At 31.7% G+C, this 21,833-nt stretch overlaps 1 protein-coding gene across 6 annotated transcripts in view; it reads left to right on the top strand.

Moving 5' to 3' along the window:
- Positions 1–21,833, top strand: part of LOC145296850 (mutS protein homolog 5-like) — a 1,881,756-nt gene that overhangs the window by 1,637,994 nt on the left and 221,929 nt on the right. For all 6 annotated transcript variants that reach the window (XM_080142982.1, XM_080142983.1, XM_080142984.1 and 3 more), the window contains one exon: positions 16,998–17,069. In XM_080142982.1, coding sequence (XP_079999108.1) covers positions 16,998–17,069 — 72 coding nt within the window. The remainder of the gene's footprint in view (positions 1–16,997; positions 17,070–21,833) is intronic.

Below are 21,833 nucleotides of genomic sequence, written 5' to 3'. Positions count from 1 at the left end.
GCGAGCCTATCTCTGCTTTATTATTATTTTCATGGCAAGTGCTCGTCTGAACTCCAATCTATGGTCCCCTCTAACCAAACTTTTATGAGAAACCCTCGTAGCTGAAACCACTATCAATAATTTCCCCCACTTTTTATCTATGCCTAAACCTAAATGTAGATTTCATAATCAAAGCTTCTTTCTTAGAACTGCACGTCTGTGGAACTCTCTTCCGTTTGCTTGCTTTCCAGCTGACTATAATATGATCGTCTTCAAGTTTAACGTAAACAAGTTCTTGATGAGCCGCCCACTTAAGTCATCTAATTTACTGAATTTCCACTACTTACAATTACTATGATATTGTCCTATTGACTACTGTACACTCATTAACCCTTATCCTTGTGTGGCCTCCGTGCCTTGATAAGTGGTGACTTCTTTGTAAAAAAAAGAAGATATATATATACAGTTTGAATTGAAAATTTTATTGTCACCATTTATATATAATTAATAATACAAATTAAACATTGTATTCTTCCACTGATAATATTGTTATAAATCCTAGGACTCCTTATCTATATGAGACATGTCTATGTCTTCTTAATATATTAAAAAAAAGACATTTTTTTAAGCTATAGGAATTTAAAATTTGGCAAGGATTATCATTTTCCTATTATAAAAAGTGATAATTATCTTTTATCTCATAAATGACTCCCTGGGGGAACATGACAGCTATTTTATTACTAATGTTAATGTGATTTCTGTCAGATTTAAGTTACATCCACCATTAAACAACCTAAAATGATCTTATTTGCTGTAAAACTGATAAATCATACCAAATAGTTGAAGTTGCATCATCATTAAATATATCATCATCTTACTATAATTACAAATTGTGAATTAATCTGATTTCTTTTTGCACAAGTTTACCCCTTTAATTTCTTATCCATTTCCTGATGCCAGGTGTTTAAAATGCAAATAACAAAGTAGATGGTAGGAAACCTGTTTTATATTTTATCCCTCTTCTTCTCAAGTACCCAGAATGTGATCTCTTAGGCAAACCACACAAATAAAATGAACTGCTTATCAATGGATTCCATCTGTTTCTCTTTTTTTTTTATTGGTTTTCTTATCCAAAACGAGGTGCTGGTATCGTTTTTATTTAAAGAGAATGTTATGACCTAACGACTATTGGAAACTATTAATGAAATAGAAACACATTGAAACACTTACACTTTTTTTTAGCTTTCTTTTTCTTCTTCTTCTTCTTCTTCTTCTTTTTCTTCTTCTTCTTCTTAAACTTTTGCAGGTTAGTACAAAGGACCAAGAAACAGAGAGAGAATTCCAAAGTCTAGCAGTTCAAGGAAAGAATCTATTAAAGTAGAAGGCTTTCCTGCATCTGGGGACTTCAACAGTGAAGGGATGGGATTTTGTTGTTTGCTGGGTTAGTCGATGATATGCATGTGGAGGGTTCACAAAGTGCTATGAGTATATCAGACCACATTCCCTGAACTATTTGTAAAACAGACATAGGGATGCAACATTGCAATGATGGTTGGAGCTTGGCAAATTGTGTGCAATGCATTAGATTTGAAACTGTTTTTTAGACTTTGTCTAAGAGTGAGGGACTCGTGGTGGATGTGCCAGCCCAGGTGTAGCAACAATACTTCATGCATAGGTTCAGATTATTATAGATCAGATTGTTTGAAAGGTGATTTTCAATATCCTTAAAATTTCATCTGATTTTGCAAATGTAATTTTGTTTTTATTGTTAGATCATTGTTTATCAAGGCTCAAGGATAAAGTTTAATCAGATGGAAATGGCTGACCACCGAAAGATTAGAAATATTATGAGAATAGTAACATTGGTCAATGGTATGAGCTGTATTTCATTGCTTATGGGGGTGGTCTATGACAGGAATTTGTTGACATTGGATTTGAAGACCACCAAGTTGTAATCAGCAGGTAAGCAGTCCTGCAGTAATGTGTTTCACAGATGGTAAGTCCTTGGAGACATTTTTTGATATGCCAAAGTATTCCTAACCATTTTGTGGATTTATTATGATTAATATGTGGGAAGAGTCTGTTTCTGCTGGCATTAACAAATATAATAAACGATAGTTGCTTGCTTAATATGATTGTTTCAGTTTTTACTCTTACAGTTCCAAACGATAGTAAGAAGATCCTATTTTCATGTATTTGTTTTAGTTGTAAACAAATGTTGCTAATCAAAATGCTGGTAGAGAAGAAATGTTTTATATACAAATTTTGGGTCACTTAATAATATCCCGGATTAACTCATCGTCTGGAGAAAACTGCAGCACATGCTTTAAAATGTGATTGTTCCGACAATTAACTCATCATTCGGGCATTTCTTATTCATGACAGAAAACTTTGACATCTGATTTTTTAAAGATTCTTCACATGTTGTGAACTTTGCTTCATTTGAATTCTTTTCATTTTTTGTCAATAAACGTGATAATAAAATCGGAATCTTCATTACAGTTACAGGTGTTACATTCTACAAGCCTTGCCTTACATACAGTGATGCCTGGTACTGTTACCATCTCGTTCTTCTCAACTCTAAGCATCCTTGTATTTTCCTTTATTATAATAGCTTCTATTAAGTTTTTTACCTGCAAATTCATATAATTCTAACATTGTCTCTTCCTTTCTTTGCAACTGAATTTTCACCGGTGGTAACCTTTCCTTTATTTTTTTAATTTTAAACCCTTTTTTGCAAAAAGGCCTGGTCAGTACGGCACAAATAATGTATAAGTAACATGGTCGTTACATATTAATGGACCCAACATGTTATACGCAGAGACAGTCGCAAAGGAACAAAGGAAAGAAATTTGATTTAAATTTTTTCAGCTGAAACAAAAGGCATTTATTATTGGTCGTTTTATCCCCAAACTATGGGCACATAATTTTTCAAGCCAGTGACAATGAGGGTACATCCCTGCGTTTCTCTCGGGTCAATTACCTGTTTTCCAGTCCACAGCTGCAACCAGTTTACATGTTTACAATTCACTTCTCAGCACATTTTTTTGTTAAAAGTTTGGATTGGATCTTGTTTTAAAAGTTCCTCTCGCACTGACGTGCTTCTAAGTCGCTGTCGCTGTCACATGGTTTCAAGTCGCTCTCCTTTTCTTTCCTTTCCCTTCTTTCCCTATGATTTCAACTCACGCCATAGCTTGGTCATTTGCATATGTCGAGATGTTGCTGCTACTACATATGTGTTCATGGCTTCGTTACATAATCACATTCTCTTGTCAGTATATTTACATACTGGTAAACTGTTGGTACAAAGGTATGTTTTATGATCATTTTTATGCTAAATTTATTTAATATTTCGATTGCATTTAAAATTATATACACTGAAAAGTAAATAACAAATAAGGGCAAGAACTATTAATCAAAATGGGACAATGACATCAATGGCATTTCAGGAATATAGCAACAAACATTAAATAATAGTTAAGTTAAAAAAAAAGAAGAAAAATAGGGAGGCAAATAATTAATAAAAATAAAATAACCCTCTCTGAAACCAACATGCAAATATCAGGAAATTTCATTGATGTCCTGGTGGCTTGGCAGCCTGAGAGAAGGCTTAACTCAAATAATGGTGAGACGCTCATAAAAGCCAAGTCAATTCATGTTGATCCTCAGTATGGCAAATTATGCTAATTTAAAGTGTTTTCTTTGTTTTGTTTTCTATTAGGTGATAACTTATGAAGGTTTAAAGCCACTCAGGGATAAGAGTGAATCAGGCAGAATGATTGTCAACCGAAAGATGAGGAATAAGAGTATTAATATCTATCAGTGGTATGAAGTAGGTTAAATTACTTTGGAGTGCTTTATAACAATAATTTGTTGACAACATTTGATTTAAAGATGATCAAGTTGTAATCAGTTTGGAAGCAATTCCACAATTAAGAAACTCCGAGACTAGGAAAGAAAAAAAATCACCCTTACTAGATTTTTAAATCGATTTTGTACTCTGTCAAGAAAGGAAACAGTGTGCTGCATCATACCTCACCAGATGTGGCAGTCATCTTAAAACATATCATACCCATATAGGTAGAGTCTGGAATCAGGTACTTTCAATAATAGTAGCATTGTTTTATGATTTGTCTGATTTTTATATTGTAAAATTAAAAAGAAAAGCAAATTATTTTTCATTACAAACCAGAGAGAGAGAGAGAGAGAGAGAGAGAGAGAGAGAGAGAGAGAGAGAGAGAGAGAGAGAGAGAGAGAGAGAAAGCAGATTTTATAGTTTAGTGTTTAGGTTAAATGGTGATATTTGCTATGAACATACTAAAGTAAAGAATTGTTCACCAAAATTTTCTAAACAAATGATTTAACTTTCTGCCGATTATGAACGCTAGAAAGATTATAGTTATAATGATTGCATCTAATCCGGAAATACATTCGATGCTACAAGAGGTCACATCATTTGGTACAGTTTTGAGTTATTTGAGGAATAACCAGTTGTCTGCATCAAAGATCATTTTGTTCCATAGATGTTCTTGAATTGAATCTAAAGAGAAGAGTTTCTTTGTATATTGAGAAAGATAGATGGGAATCGACAGTAGAAATACGGAATGAATTGAATGGTAATTGCTAGTTGAAGTGAAGAGGTTCTTGACGAAAGATTCCGGGAATGATAGTGAAATAAAATAGGGAAGATGAGGGAAATAGTTGTACGAGTGTCATGGCAATTTTTCTACATGAGGGCACATCAACTTTTCAGTATTATTTCTGGAAAGTATCTCTGACCAAAAGACTAAAATAGTCTGACCCTCTATAGATTTCTTTGTTTCAATGATCTATCAATATATATATATCTAAACATCGGATCACATACATACATTTGTTCAACTTTAATTTGTCTCTCTCTCTCTCTCTCTCTCTCTCTCTCTCTCTCTCTCTCTCTCTCTCTCTCTCTCTCTCTCCATATATGTACAATATTGTGATATTTTTTAAACTTTTATTCACATAAACACGTATTTATGTGGATAAAAACAGTCAAACCTACGTGTGTGTAGGATTGATTATTCTGCCAGTCGCATGATTAAAACCCCACACCAAAGTCACCTTTACTTTCCAGTCTGAACCTCTACGAATGTGGCTAAATAAACAGAAAGGGAAGACATACTCTATTTATGTCATGACAGTGTTCAACAATCCAATTATGTACTAACTGCGTTAAAGGGATAATTAAACAATATTAGGATAAATATTTTTTCCGTTTTATCCATATACACATGTTTCATATTTTTTCGGGAATCATCAGTGTGGATGATAACTATTCTAACTGGTCATATATAGTGAGTGAGAATCCGAGACGTTATTAGTGACAATAATTGTCGGATCTTCTTACTATCTTTTTTAATTAAACAATAAATGACACACAAACACACGCACGCACATACAGTTATCCACAGACACTGTTTCGCTGTATCACAACTGTTTAGTGCAGTGAGACAGACAACATCCTCAGACTGGAATAGAAACGACTGTCTAGATAACAGCCATTTGGCTACTGTTAATTTAGTTGAAATCGCAATGATAAACATTGTCAACACAAGAAATTTTATTTGCTTACACAAACAGTATTGTGTGTGTGTATATATATATATATATATATATATATATATATATATATATATATATATATATATATATATATATAATCACTCATGGATCTCTCGCTTTATTGTTAACTGATTTTTTGGACTACACTCTAATCCATTTACGAATCAGATTGCCAATTTTTCCATTTGAACTTTATGGAGTATAATTCGTTAATTGTTGATCCTTTACGTTGACATTTTAATTTTCTTTAATTCCATTTAAGGTACCTTTTTATGGAAACTACATAATTTTTATATATTTTTTTAAATTAATACTAGCTAATAATACATTTTTACTAAGTTTTATAATCTGATGTAAAGAAATTATTTTGGAAAATTCACGGATTAAGAATTTTATTTTAATTCTTTGATTGAATATTTTATGGATTTCTAAATATTGTAATTTATTTAATTTTTATTTTCACCATAAATTTTCTTTTTTTTTTTTTTGTATAGAAGTAATGTATAAATATTCAATAGGAAATTATATACAAATTTTCATCTTTCACCCAGTAATTATTCATCCAGCTTATGCGATTCTTGTTTTCTAAGTAATTTAATGCGACATATATCACTACATCTACTTACTATTCCTATCAGCCTAGTAACCTTTTCTAGTTTTTCACATTTTCAAAACATGTATATTTTTTAGTAGGTTACATTTTTTTCTTTGTTATAATTATATAGGTATCTACCCCAAAGTGAATATTATTCTGCATTCACAATTTAGAGCTATCCCATTTCTTCAGTTCAGCTAATTTTCTACATATTTAAACTCGAAGATTTCTATTTTTTTTTATGAAGTTATAATCTACATACACCATCTAAAAATTTATGCACCATAGCACATTTTAAGATTTTTTATATTATACTACTGAAAATTTTTTACTAGTTTTGAATTCCAGAAAAGTAATTTGATTGTAAGATGGTATATCTAGGTGTAAGATCTTCATTTTTTTGTTAAGCTTAGCTGTTGTTCTTTGTATAATATTTTGAGTTTTTGGTTGCATATATTATATCCTGAAGTGGAAACCGGATGTTGATTATATATCTAGAGAGAAAGAAATAGATCTACGCAAATGTAATAGACACATTTTTTTTTTATTTTATTGTACCGAATAAAAATGCATTCACAATAATAATTGTAGAGATATTATAAATAAGATGATATCAGTATGAAAGATTAGGTGCAATTAGCATATATATTAAATCTCTCATATTAGAAAAAAGAAGAAATATTTATATAGACATGATTAAATTTTCGATATAATTCAAACTTGAGCTCTTATATATACACGTGGCTAACAAAAAAATATCACTTGGTTACATAATACAAAATTTACCAACTAAACTAAAAGAAACGTTCAGCAGTTCAAGAAAATCAACAGAAAAATAAAGAAAAAAGAAAACTATTCTCTCGATGTATCTGTTCCAGTTCATGTTCCCTGTGAACGTTAAGCTGAGGAGTTTGAAAGGAGTACTTTCAGGTAATGTATCTTTAGTCATAGCTATTGATGGTTGAGAAGGTTTCTTGTAATTATTAAAGGAAACGAGCTTAGTCTTGGCAGCATTGAACGTTATCATCCATTTTTGAACCGATTCTACTACAGACTGAAGGTCTTCCCCTAGGATTTCCACCATTTCCTTATATATGTGTTCATTCATTTTCCTCTCATGCCTGTTATCGAGCATGGTGTCATCAGGAAATATACCCATCTCAAAGACAATTTTATCAGGGAGGTCATTTATAGACATCAGGAATAATAAAGATCGAAGGATTGACCTCTAAGGTACACCCGCATTTATATTATATTGTTTAGATGTACGGCCATTGAGGACAACTGGATTTTTCTCTTATTTAAGAAGGATTTAATTATGTTGAGTATTCGTCCAGTAGTATCATAGGATCTGATTTTCATGAGAAGACCATCCTGCCATACCCTGTCAAAAGCCCTTCCCTCATGTGCCTTATCCAGTACATGGTATATATGTTCAGAGATTATAGTAGAATATCTGCAGTAGAACGGCCTTGCCTAAATCCATATTGATGGGCGGACAGAAGTTTAGCAACTGTAAGGTGGTGGACTAGAGCTTGATTAAATATGAACTCAAATATTTTGGCGAAAAGAGAGAGGAGGCTAATGGGACGATAATTTAATAGGTCAGTTCTTTCGCAATGGTGATTAAGCTACACAGAATCTTCCACATTTCCTCTCTGTAGGGAATCTTCAGGCTAAAATGCAATAGCCTGGGAATATCTTAAAGGGGGTTAAACATGGAAAATTCTGTGTAGCTTAAATGGCATAGTTATTTTCATAACTTATGTTCGAGCTCTACTCACATATTGAGCACTGTTAAAATATTGAAAATTGATACATAAAATATTACATCTCCTTATAACATTATATATATATATGTGTATATATATATATATAATACACACACACACACACACACACACACACACACACACACACACACACATATGGAAGAATTTTTTTGTGAAACCATTTATCTTGTGATATGAACGTCAAACTTTCAACTTTAAACTTTCAATTAATGTCTACGTAAGCCTCCTAAAAGTCAGCAAATTCTTGACAAACTATATCTAAGGTTTTCCAGCAGAAATTTCAACCTAATGTTTCAATGATGTAGACTAGCTATAATTTTGCTGGTATATATATATATATATTTCTTTAGAAATATATTTTCTTATTATATATCCGTCCTTATATAAGAAGTTCAATGTAATTACAGAGCAATATAGAGAATTAATGACAAAAAGTTATATTCCAAAATTCATGATGTTGACCATCTTATAATTTATTCATTTAATTCAGTTGACTTATATAATTCTTGACAGTATCTGTTTTGTAGCGCAAAATCAATCACTTAATTATTATATCAATCAGTGAATCTAGTAACTCATCAGAAGAAATAGCAACAATCAATCCATCAAAAGGAATTCAAAGATGATTTGACATGGTAAAAATCCAAAAATTGGAAGATAAGCTGTAGTTACCTTTATATTTTTCCATTATGCCATATTGAATTTTTATCAAACGAAGATATATATATTTTTTGTTTGTAAATAAAAACAAGCAGCTCAAGTACTGTAAAAGCGGTGGGCGAGTGTCTATTGACATTTTGAGGTCATTTGTGAGCACCGATCCCATGGGCTGGAGGTTAGAACTGCCGACTATGGAAGCGATGGTTGTAAGTTCAATCTCCAGCTGGGCGAAGGTGCTGGTTTAGCCGCATTGATGAGTTGTAATACAATGAAACAGTACTGTATGGTGATGTATCTCTCTCTCTCTCTCTCTCTCTCTCTATATATATATATATATATATATATATATATATATATATATACACACGCTTATTGTATCTGCATACTGCCAGAAGAAGGACATAGAGAAAGATGGGCCAAAACATGGTGATATTTACAAATTATTCTAAGCTATTAAAACCCGTTTCTCAGCATAGCATGATGAGATATAAAACAATGCTAACTAGTTAACTAATTGAATTACTAAGTTTTTTTTTTTTTTTTGTGGTTGCATGTACGTGGGCACCTTCTCCTCAGTAGAAAATTTACTTGAAACTTTGTTTTTTCATGTACATGTGAACTAGAAACTAATAAAATTTATGTGTGTTATTTCAGAGCAGTAACAAGGAAAATATATTTACTATGTTAGTTTCGTAAATTAGTGGCGTTGTAATTCTTTTGTTTTCAGAATGAAGAATGCAAATAAAAAAATTACGTTCAAGCAAAGAAAAAAAAAATCGAACAATACTTTTGTATCGAAAACAGTTTAAAAAAAATGAAATGGACTGATGATATACAAGCATAAAATTTTTAATATAAAAATAAGAATTTCCTGAACCACCATAACCACAAAAGAACGATGAATTATTGGAAAATATTGAAACCATTAGTTCTGGAGTCTTTCTGTGAATGAGAAATCCTTCTGCATTGAGGTAATTTGATTAACAAATGAGGTATGTATCAGGAACAATTTTTGTGCTCACTGGGTGAAACAATTTTTGTGTTTACTGGATGAAACATGGCTGAGGAGGAAAAGATAACGATATACCAAGGTCTGATGCATGATTGCATGACATGAAAAGAAACTGGAATCTTAGGAAGATCTCTATCATTCCAATAATTATAAAAGCAACTGGACTAAGGAAGAATAATTTCAAAAACTACTTGGCAAATATACCCGGTGAACCAAGTACAAGAGAGATTCAAACAATTGCACTTAAAGGGACGGTTAGAATCTTAAAAAGATCTCTCGGTTGCAATGTGTAAGATAGCGGGTGAATGTCTCCATTCTCAGCTTGAACAGAATCATAAGAAAATCGAAAAAAAAAAAAAGTGTTACTAATTTTTAGTAAATTTTTTAAATTTTTTTATTATATTTTCAACCCAAACAAGGCACATTGCCACTTTGATGTAGGGGGCTACTATCAGGGACATACGCTACAGGGGTACTATGTGGGGAGTTCGGCAGCAAGATGTCGGTTCACGTTACACTTGAACTTCTGCATGTTAGTGCAGTTGGGAATTATCAGATGTCAGGTTATTACATATTAAATTAACTGTTATCGGGTTTATTACATATTTAATTACATATTAATTACATATTAAATTAACTGTTTTGGATTTTTTATAATACGAGATATTCATGATAAAACATAGTTTACAGTTTTTTTCTATGGAGAAAATGTGTATATATACGACATTTTTTATTATATTTTCTTGAACTTATGATGCATCTGGTTACAGTAGAACAAATTATTATTATTATTATTATTATTATTATTATTATTGTTGTTTTTTGTTATGATGGCTTAGGAGTGTTTAATTTGTTGATGGACGATGTGGTTTGGGATGTTATTATTATTTAAGGTTTGTTTAATGTCAGCAAGTGCCATATAAAATATTTTGTAAGTAGATGAGTTGGGTTTGTCTCGATTTATAATAATTTTCACTACCGCCATTTTATACCTGTAAGCACATTCAGTTTCCAAATTACTTATGTAAAAGATTAGGTACTTACAAATATTAAATCGTTCATATCAGATAAAAAAAAGGAATGTTTATGTAGAAGCGGAAATGATTACGTGTGTTATTCAAATCTAAATCAAACATCTGTGGATATATTTTTTGTCGATGATAGTAGTATAGAAAACAGCAATTACAATGTCACAAATTCATAAATCAAATAAAAAACCTCAAAATTTTCAAAATTTTCAAAATTGTTTAAGTCTCACCCTTATTACCTTTTTCTCACGGAAAAAAACGTTGCGAGTCTATCTCTGCTCTATCATTATTTTCATGACAAGTGCTCAACTGAGCTTCACCCCGCTTTCCATATTAAACGTTTGCAACAAACACTCATCTAGCTGCAACCTTTGTCAACAATTTTCCTTACTCAGTATCTATGCCTAAAACTAAACGAAAATTCCATGAGTAAAACACAATACTGCAGGGCTGCTTCCCAGCTGACTAAAACATGGTTGTTTTCAAGTGTAGTGTAAGCAAGTTCCTTGTTGAACCATCTTCTTAAATAATTAAATATTATCCCATTTCCACCATTACCGATCGTCACTGTGATGTCTAATCATTGTACGAGAGTACGCTCTAGACCTTGCTAAGCCGTGACTCCCAAATAAAAACATCAGATCCTTTATGTGTTAGTCATATTTGTCATAATAATAAATAATAATAATCTGTTTTATAGTTTTTAGTATCCTAGAATGTTAGTATTAGATTAGTAATTAAGTTTAAAATCAAAGGCTTTTCTTATTGACATTAGTTTGTACACAAAAAGCCTATTTGTTAGTCTCTTGAGATTGATATAGAATGTAAAGCGTTGAGGTATGAGAGGCATCTTAGTGTACGGCACATCAAGGTGAATGTGTTCATTCGTGACTTCATTATGATAATAATCCTCTCTTTCTCTAATCATCATAAGCAAACAAGATTCTGATCAAATATTGATACTTGATTAGTTTGATTGATTTTCAGGGTGAATATAGGACCATCAACATTGATCAACAAAATTAATTTTTGTTTTTTCACAGTTTACTTGGACAGACGTGAGATATTATTTTTATTATTCTAATAGTAGTATGTTCGCTTGTTCCTTCCTTCCTTTCTTTCGTATCACTAGTTGAGATTTGAGAGACTTTGAAGAAGAGACAATGGAAAGAGTAATCCCATTTCCACTATTACCATTATCGTATGAGACCTATTAAGTTGGGATTACTAATGCGGAATCTATTAGGTTGGCGACTCTTTTTGAATCATATTTAAGAAAGCGAGACTATTAGCAGATGCTTCCAGCCCAGATGTGGCAACAATACTCCATGCATGTACGAATAATGGCTTTGTAGAGGTACAGAATACTCTCAAGTAACGTTCTGGCATAGTAGAGAGAGCCCACCTTCTTTGCAGCAGCCTTGGCAATGACCTCACTGTACTTCTTTCAATTCATGTTTCCTGTAAATGTTAAGTTGAGGAGTTTTAATGAAGTACTTTCAGGTATTATCATTAACCATGGAAATCAATAGTTTTGAAGGTTTCTTGTAATTCTAAAAGGAAAGAAGCTTCACAGCATTAAATATTACCATTCATTTATGGTCCCATTCCATTATGGACGTGAGGTCTTCCTCTAAGGTTTTAGCCATTTTCTTAGATGTGTGTTCATTTGTTTTCCTGTCAAATCTGTTATAGAGTATCATCAGCATTTGCTGATGATACTCTATACCCATCTCAGAAACAGTTTTATCAAGTAGGTCTTTTATGAATATCAGGAATAATAATGGTCCAAGGATCGACCCCTATGGCACACTTGCATTTATATCATACTAGCGGGGCTACCCGGCGTTGCTCGGGACCGTAAAAACAATGAGAAAATTGAAGCTGATTTTTAATATATTTGTTATTCTTCGGAGAGAGGAATTTTTAATGTCTATGTATCATTAGCTTTTTCGAGCAAAAGAATATTTTACCTACCCTAGGACAGGTATTACACGTATCAAATAATTGTACCTTATCTAGGATAAGTAATTTATACCATATATATGAAATAATGTTTCCTTTGCGGGGATGGGTAATATACAACACATATTTAAAATAATTTTACCTACCCTCGGACGGGTAATTAAAATACATACATGAAACAATTTCACATACTATCGACAAGTATTGTATAACATGTTAAATAATTTTTCTTACCATCAAGGCTACCATAATTTTAAGAAAACTGAAACAATTTTTAGAAAGTAGATCATTAGACTTTCCAAATTAGTACATAAATACATCATCTTGGTTAAGAATTAGGCAACCATTGCTTCATCATAAATTTTAATATTACTGGGTTTTTTCTTTCGTCACTATTGGCACTAAAATTGTAAAAAAAATTATGACATTTTTTAACAATGTCTCCGTAGGATTTTTTAATTAATGCATAAATACACTGACACAGTTAGTGATTAGACAACCCTTGTTTCATTATCAAATTCCACATTACTCTGTTTCATTTTAATTCCCCACTACCGACACCAAATTTTTTTGAAAAATACTTGATTTTCTGAAGATTACTCAGTAGGTTTTACAAACAAATAACAAATGTGTTAAGTTTAGTGATTAGGCAATCCTTGCTTCACTACAAAATTCCACATTACTGTGTTCTATTCCTCCCGACTACCAATGCCATATTTTAAAGTGAAATGATATCATTTCTGGAACATAACTGAGCAGGTTTTCCAAGTAAGTATAGAAATGCATTGACACGGATTGTGATTAGGCAACTTTTCCTTTACCACGAATTTCAATATTAATGTAGTTATTCCCTCCCACATACCAACAACATAATAGTAAGAGAAATTATGTCTTTTCTGGAATATGATTCCACAGATATTCTATATTTTTTGGAATATGACATTGTGGGATATTGCTTTATAACCCCAAAACAGACATTACTCTCTCCAAAACAACCCCAAAAGAGAACTCAAAATGAAAATAATCATGCTTCTTTCTCCTCCCCACTACAACCATCACATAATTCCTGAATGAAACTGGCTTAGTAAACTTTCATAGTAAACCAACAATATATATGCATTAATCTAATTTGGAGATCGTAAAATGTTTTAGCCATATCCGGAATCGGCTTCACAAATTTGTGAATTTTTGTTCTGTCTGTCGAAAGTTTTTAGCGGACATACAAACACACAGACACACACATTTTCGCTTTTATATATATAGACTAGCGGGGGTACCCGGCGTTGCCCGGGTGTGTAAAGGGATGTATGCTCGACCGGGGGGTGGGGGTGGGGGTAAATCAAAACAAAAGAATAAGCGAAGTGATCACCCTGTTTAAATAGTATATAAAAAAATGTTAAAACTTAAAAACTTGAAAAAAAAAAAAACTTAACGTAAGGCAAACGAACGATGTTAAAATTTCTTAAAATCAGAAAAACAAAAACAAAAAAAAGAAAACGTGAATGTGATGGGGAAAAAACAGAAAAACGAACGTTAAAACTTCTTTAAAAAAATCTGAAAAATAAAAACAAAAAAAACATAGAACGTAAAAAATAGCTTAAGTTTCAATATTAAACCTTTAAAAATCGGAAAAAAAAGACATCTCACACCACGATTCGAACTCACAACCTTTAGATAAAGTGTGCAAAAAACCTGACACATTACCCGCTCGGCCAGCAACAAGGAGTAGCTGAAACGCGTTTGAATTTATTTATTTAAGTATTAAAAACAGAATTGACACGTGTCCGCAATAAAAGTTAACTCTGCTACTTCTATTTGACCTCATTAATGAGGTCAAATAGAAGTTGCAGAGTTAATTTTTGCTGCAGGGCAGCTTTTGGGTTTGTTTACCCAACTTTGACTGTTTTTTCCTCCAAGATGTTGGGGAGGGGGAAACCAGCTCCCCATTGTCCAGATTAAATAGCAATTGTCTGATGTAAGGAGTTTGGCCTCACATTGATCAAAGCTGATTGCTTCTGGGCGTTCCCCGGTGCGATTGCCAGGAACGCTGCCTTAGCTTTGAGTTTCGGTTTTATACAAAAAAGCTGAACGAACACAAGATGGGCTGAAATAGCAATACTTTTGTAAAAATCGACGTAAATAAATTACGTTTCCAAATCCTAGATATTATTATCTAGGGGGTATATAAACAGTTCTAAGTGATAGTAACCCCCGGGGACTGTCGGCGAAAAAAGCCTTTGCGAGACATACATAAAATGATCACACACATTTTGCCTTTTATATATATAGATTGTTTTGACATATGACCATCAAGGACAACCTGGATTTAGTATAGCAGAAATGGGATTAGGACCACACACTTTTGAGGTGTCTAGCTTTTCTATGACATCACGAATATGGGAAGAGGTGATTTTCAGATCATTGTGGCTTCTGTCTGCAAAGAGTAATTTTGTAGGAGCTGGTTTGTTTGGTCTAAAGTGGAGTTGGAGGAAAACGCCAAAGCAGGTTTGTCTTTTTGGTTGTCGAGCAAACAACAGTAAGGTTGTTGGATAATGGGGTAATTGTTGATTGCCAATTACTTACTACACTGTTATAAATTTTCCAGAAATCGCAACTTCCTAATTTCTGCGATTCAATGCATTTTCTGATAACTTTGGAATGCCTTCACTTGGCTGCAGCTATTTCACTCTTGCAATTATTTTTAGCTTCTGTATACTTTTGCCTATTTGTACTGGGATAATGTCTGTGGAATACATACTGTCTTTGAGCGATGGCAGCTACACAAGTAGAAGTGAATCATTTAGGAAGAATAGGGTTCGCTAAAAAAACTTCTGTGTTGAAACGTGCTTCTATGACTACTTTGAACCATTCAGCATCCTCATTTGCATACAGTTCCACAGAAATAGGAAAGATACTTCATGTGAAAAGATGATGGCTTCCCAGCCAGTTTTCTTAAAGTACCGTATCATTTTGAGAAATGGCTCTTGAACTTGAGGTCGAGAATTTAGGGTGATTTCTACCTGTATCACAATGTGATCAGCATTAACGAGTGGGTTATGAATATTTGTTACACAATCCTTGGGAACTGTGGTCAGGAATAGATCTAGAAATGAAGCTTGCTGATACTATCGATCTGGGAGATGGATCAGGACATGACTATCTGTGACAGGGAATGGGATATAGAAAAGGCTGTCTGTGATGCTACAAACTCTGTCTGTGTAATTAAAAGAAATCAAGCTGATGTATGTGCGTGTGTATATATATATATATATGTGTTTGTGTGTGTTTATAGATCTATGTACTTATATTATGATTTTATCCAACTTGAGTTTCATAAATAAAATCTGGCCTAAGATGCTGCGTCTTCATAATGGAGTTGCAGCAGAAATATATATGCAGATATGTAGCCAATAATGTTAATATAAATAAATGCAATATATATATATATATATATATATATATATATATATATATATATATATATTTATATAAGGCGAGTTTCAATTTTGGCTTGAGGTAGTTACTAGTGTAGTCGCACTGAAAAGCTATGATACAGCAAAACAGTCTGTAAGGGGATGACTATAAACGCTCCCTATCTTGGGTTCAGCATATTGGGGAGCGAAAACACAAACTGCAGTTGACGTACAAAGCAATGCACTTTGTGTAAACAAATAGAGCTTAGGCGTCTAGACAATGTTTAAACATTGTAATTTTGCATACCCACTTTTGGAAAAGCTAAATAGTGTAGCAGTGAGAAGCACTGACTGTTGCTGAGGTGGTCAAGTTCTAATCCTGGCTTGAGGTAGTTGCTAGTCTAACCACAATGAAGAGCTGTGATACAGCGAAACAGTCTGCACGTGGATGACAATATATATATATAAACTTGTTTAGCTGCTTTTCATATTTTCCTATCCAATGCATGTATAAAACTTTTGCCAATTAGAAATTATTTTACTCTCAGGACTTTTTATATTACAAAAAATTAAAACAAGAAACATTAGGACTAACATTCTCTTAAACATGACATTAACTTACTGCAGGTCCAATAAAACGACATGATAACATATTGATATTATTCACAGTTAAAATAAGTATAGAATGTCGTCAGAATTTTTAATTAATAAAATGACAGGTATTCAATAATCAAACAGCTGGCATAATCTGAAAAAGATTATCACAATACTTGAAATATTAAAAAAAATCTATCTATGATGACGCAAAATAATCATGTTTTAAATCTTGTTTTTAATATGTTTTGTTCATTTTGTTTATTGATGAGGCTTCTCAAAATTGATCAAACTAAAATAAAAATAGAAGCAAGGGAAAACAGGATTATATACTAAAATGTTTTTTTGTTTTTTTTACAGACTGTCTATCATTCAATTTATATCGGAGATATTTGCCGGACTCAAGATCAAAATATTGCAATCTTCAGGAAGGTAAGTAATTCAAAGTAAAATATTTATTTTTAATCTTAAATTTTTTTCTTGAATTTATTAAAAGTAATGCCCATGAATCCATATATAGCCACACACACACACACACACACATATATATATATATATAATCATTCCCTCCTTTATATTACTAGTGAAAACAGTACTGTCCTAACACTAATACACGACTTCAAATAGGCTTAAATCATAGGGATACTTAATCCGAATATTGTATCCATAGAACTAATATATATATATATATATATAAAATATATTTTTAGTCATCGACATACAGACCTGTTTCGTTGTTTCACAACACATCAGTGCCGCTAGACTAACACCTATCCCAAGCCGAGGATCGAACCTAGAACCGTCGTGATGACAGTCGGCAGCTCTACCCCCTGACTACGGAATCGGTGGCCGAAATTAGTCTGTCCGAATGTCTATTTAAATAAACATCCGTCCGCCACTCGTAGAGGGCTCAAACGTTTATTTGTAAACAAACCGCGAGCTTCGCATTTTTTTAGCTAAATTAAGTAGCGAGTAAGATAATTTACGATAGTGCTCTACCCAAGAGGGGGGCTTTATACTAGCGGGGGGGGGCAGGCTTTTTCCGGGCATAAAATATGCTTAAATATGATATTTTAATTTTTCTAGATTTTGTATATATTATTGTAGAGTCATGATTTCAAAAGTAAAAAAAAAAAAAAATGTATATAGGTGCCATTAACTAGAATCGAAACCTAAATTGTAACATTCAAAGCTGGTAACGTTACTACTGTACCAACATGCATATAAACTGATTAAAAATTAAAATAAACTAAGATGAATGTCCAAACATTTTAACGTTTTTTTCAATTTGGACCAATTTTTTACCTCCTAAAAACAATTTAAACCGGCTAAAGACCCATAAAAGAACGACTCGTAAAAAAAAAAATATAATCATTTGAGGCCCCTAGCACTGCTCTGACTTTTAGTTTTGAAGGAGACAGAGTTTGAAAATGTTGAGACAGACAGACATATAGCCGTTTATATATTAGTGCAAAAATAATGTTCAGTTTTGCTGCTTCGGTTTTTTTCTTCTGTGGCTTTGCCAAACCACTAATATATATATATATATATATATATATATATATATATATGCATAAACATGTCAGAGTACAAAAACGTTTTTATCCTAAATTCTACGTAATTATGCATGATGTAGAAACTATACATAAAATGAATTAAGCGTAATTAATAAAATGAAATCAATAATAAGAGACCATAAAATTATTAATTAATGAATGCTCGTTTTTCAAAGGAATATGCAAATTAGTTAATCTTCATGAAGTATATCTAACACTGAGTATATTAAAAGGTTAATTTTAATATTTTTAAATAAAAAAAGTAGGTTGTTAATATCCATGTCAGAGTGAGGAAAAACACTCAGCTTTATAGGTATATAGATAAAGATTAAGTTAGTTGGAACCTTAATAGTTTTTAAGTGGACCAATCAGATTATGACTAGTTAATTTGTAATTATTAATGTTATTTCATGATCTTTGCAATAAAAGCACATAGTTTGCTTTAATTTATTAAACAAATACTTATTACATCCGGCAGATTGGTAATTTGAAGGCATTGTTTAAAAGAAAAAGCAGCTTATATAATAAATACAAATAATCTACATCAGTCGATTTATTTAAGCTAATAGATAAAAATATAGGTGTTTAAATGAAATATATTTTTCTATTTATTTTTCTTAAATTACGAATAGGATTAGTTAAAATAATCTGATTACTACAACTAAGTTCCGATGTGGCCTTACTGCTATGTTTCTAGTAGCCTTAAATGTCTAAAATTCTAATGGCCGCTCCTATATATTTTTTATTCTGATCTTTTTTCTTTATAAACAAGGGCCAGCGTTCAGTTGTAATTTAAAAACTGCTAGATTCTGATCTTTTTTTTTTTTGTAATTATTGCGTATAAATCAAAAAATAAGTTCACTTTATCATCGATATTGACCATAATAAAAAAGGCGTGATTATAGAACAGAGAAATATTTTCAAACAAAACCGAATCGATATTTTACTATTGTTTTGAATTTCCTTTGACAATACAAAGTTAGTGAAACACAGTAAATTTCTGCTTATTTTGTTTAGATGTATCACAAACAAAAATTAACAAATAAATCACATTTATAAAAACGTGCTACATTCCAGCAACAAATCAATGGTATAGCTCCCAGTTTCAGACTCTAGGGTCCTGGTTTCGAACATCTCTAGGTTCGGACATGCTGTTGTCATAAATAACAAAAATTATAGCCCAGTTTGATTTAGAATGAGTTCTTTATGCAAAATTTATGGTTGAATATGGTTAAATTTGTGCTTATTTTTTCATTAAATACTAATCTCTATTGATCTCTAACTATACATCGAACAGATACCATAATACTCAGTTCACTGCACCTTAGCACAACAAAGGTGGATACAAAATTTCACTCATTTCACTTCAGTAATTTTCTAGGAAACTTCAAGAATAAATGTGGTATTGTGGTGACTAATACTTATTAATCCCTAACAGTGCATTGAATGGATACCATAATACTTACTTCACTGCACCTTATTATATAAGACAGATTGATAGAAAATTTTAGCTAGATTCACCCAATATTCTCCGATAAAAAGTGGAACTATCAAATAGACAGACTAAGAAAAATATAGAATGAGCAATCTGCTCAGCATTGAATGGTTCTAAGATACACTTAAATATGATATTTTAATTAAAGCAGATTACGTATTTATTATTATAGAGACAATTCTCTATTGATTATTATATTGAACCTAATATATGGTAGTGAGATCAAAACTATATATGCATATATATAGTGAATAAATGACAAAAATCTATATTCCAAATTTCATGATGTCTTATAGTATATTCCTTTAATTATGTTGACATTTACAATTCTTGACAGTATCGGTTTCATAGCTCAAAATCAATCACTTAATTATTATATCAATCAATTATGCCCTTAACTCATCAGAAGAAATAGCAACAATAAAATCCGTCAATATATATATATATATATATATATATATATATATATATATATAAACTACTTCATTTAATCACATAACTTAATATACAAAAGTATAATTTTATGCGCAAACTTTAAGTATTTACTTCAACAGTGCTCAATACAAAGGTATAGCTAGTTAGTAAGTTATAAAAATATATTTATAGATTTGTCAAACTTATGCAAAGAGTTGTGGTTGTCTTGCATTTTTATATACGCACATTCTATTGAGTTTTCAGTTAGCCAATCAGCTACCAAGCCTTTGTCCTGTAAGTCCCTGCCCATTGGCTGATTAGAAAGGGAGGGTGGAAACTAGGTAGCTGATTGGCTAACTAAAAACTCAATAGAATGTGCCTATATAAAAACGCAAGACAACCACAACTTTTTGCATAAGCCTGACAAATCCTAGCATGGATGAAACGTGGAATATTCTGTGTAGCTTAATTGCCATATATATTTTTATAACTTATTACTTGGGTGCCACCAGCTAGAATGCAAACCAAAACATACAACTCTCCACCCTCATTCCTTAGCCTCTGAGTCATGCCCATACAAGTGTGTGTGTGTGTGTATATATATATATATATATATATATATATATATATATATATATATATATATGAAATAAAAATTCACTTTTCATTCTTTTTTTAAAAGATGGATTCACCCGATTATCTCTTCCAAAATATCATTCAAGCAAGCAATATATATATATATATATATATATATATATATATATATATATATATATATACAGGGTGGGCCAAAATAAGGGTCCTATCTTTAAATTTGAATAACTTCCACAAGATAAAAGTTAAACTCACCAAACTTTATGTGTGTGTAGACTGACCCTTCCGAGATTTTTTTGAAATAAACAAAACAAATTTTGGCCGAAAAACACTTCTTAAAACTTACATGAATTTATGAATTTTTAAAAATAGGACCCTTATTTTGGCCCACCATATATATATATATATATATATATATATATATATATATATATATATATATATATACTGCAAACCAAATTGAATATTTTAATACTCATATCTTTGATTCTATGTGACGAAACTGCATGAAAATTTGCAGGCGTTTTGAAGATTCTAATACTATTCTATGGTTGAAACTTAATGACAGTTAGTAAAAAAGAACCTATATTTTCAAACCAATAAAATATGCCAAAATTTGCCCACATTTGTATATATAATGTCCTAGCAAGCCAGCTTTAGTTTTGCTGCTTTGAAATGAATTTTGCTTAGGATTTTTTTTGGATTGGTTGCCATTAGAATATATATATATATATATATATATATATATATATATATATATATATATATATATATATATATATATATATATATATATGGCAAGGCCACCCGGCGTTGCTCGGCACCGTATAAGAACAATTTTCAACATACCTGTTATTCTTAGGATAGAGGAATTTTTTATGTCTATTCATCATTTGCCATCTTGAACAAAAGAATATTTTACCTATCCTAGGACGGGTATTATATGTATGAGATAATAGAACAGTAAATTTACAGCACATATATGGAAAAAAAATTTCCTCGCTTAGGGCGGGTAATGTACAATACATATTTAAAATAATTTACATAATTTTCTGTTGTGCAAACTTTTCTGTATGTCACAGGTAAGAGTTTTTGTTTTTACATCAGAGTGCTATAGTGAAGAAGAACCTTATTTCT

This window comes from Euprymna scolopes, chromosome 17, assembly GCF_053919585.1.
Source record: "Euprymna scolopes isolate OS-2025 chromosome 17, ASM5391958v1, whole genome shotgun sequence".
Taxonomy (NCBI): Eukaryota; Metazoa; Mollusca; class Cephalopoda; order Sepiida; family Sepiolidae; genus Euprymna; species Euprymna scolopes.
This window is presented reverse-complemented; position numbering and strand designations above follow the sequence as displayed.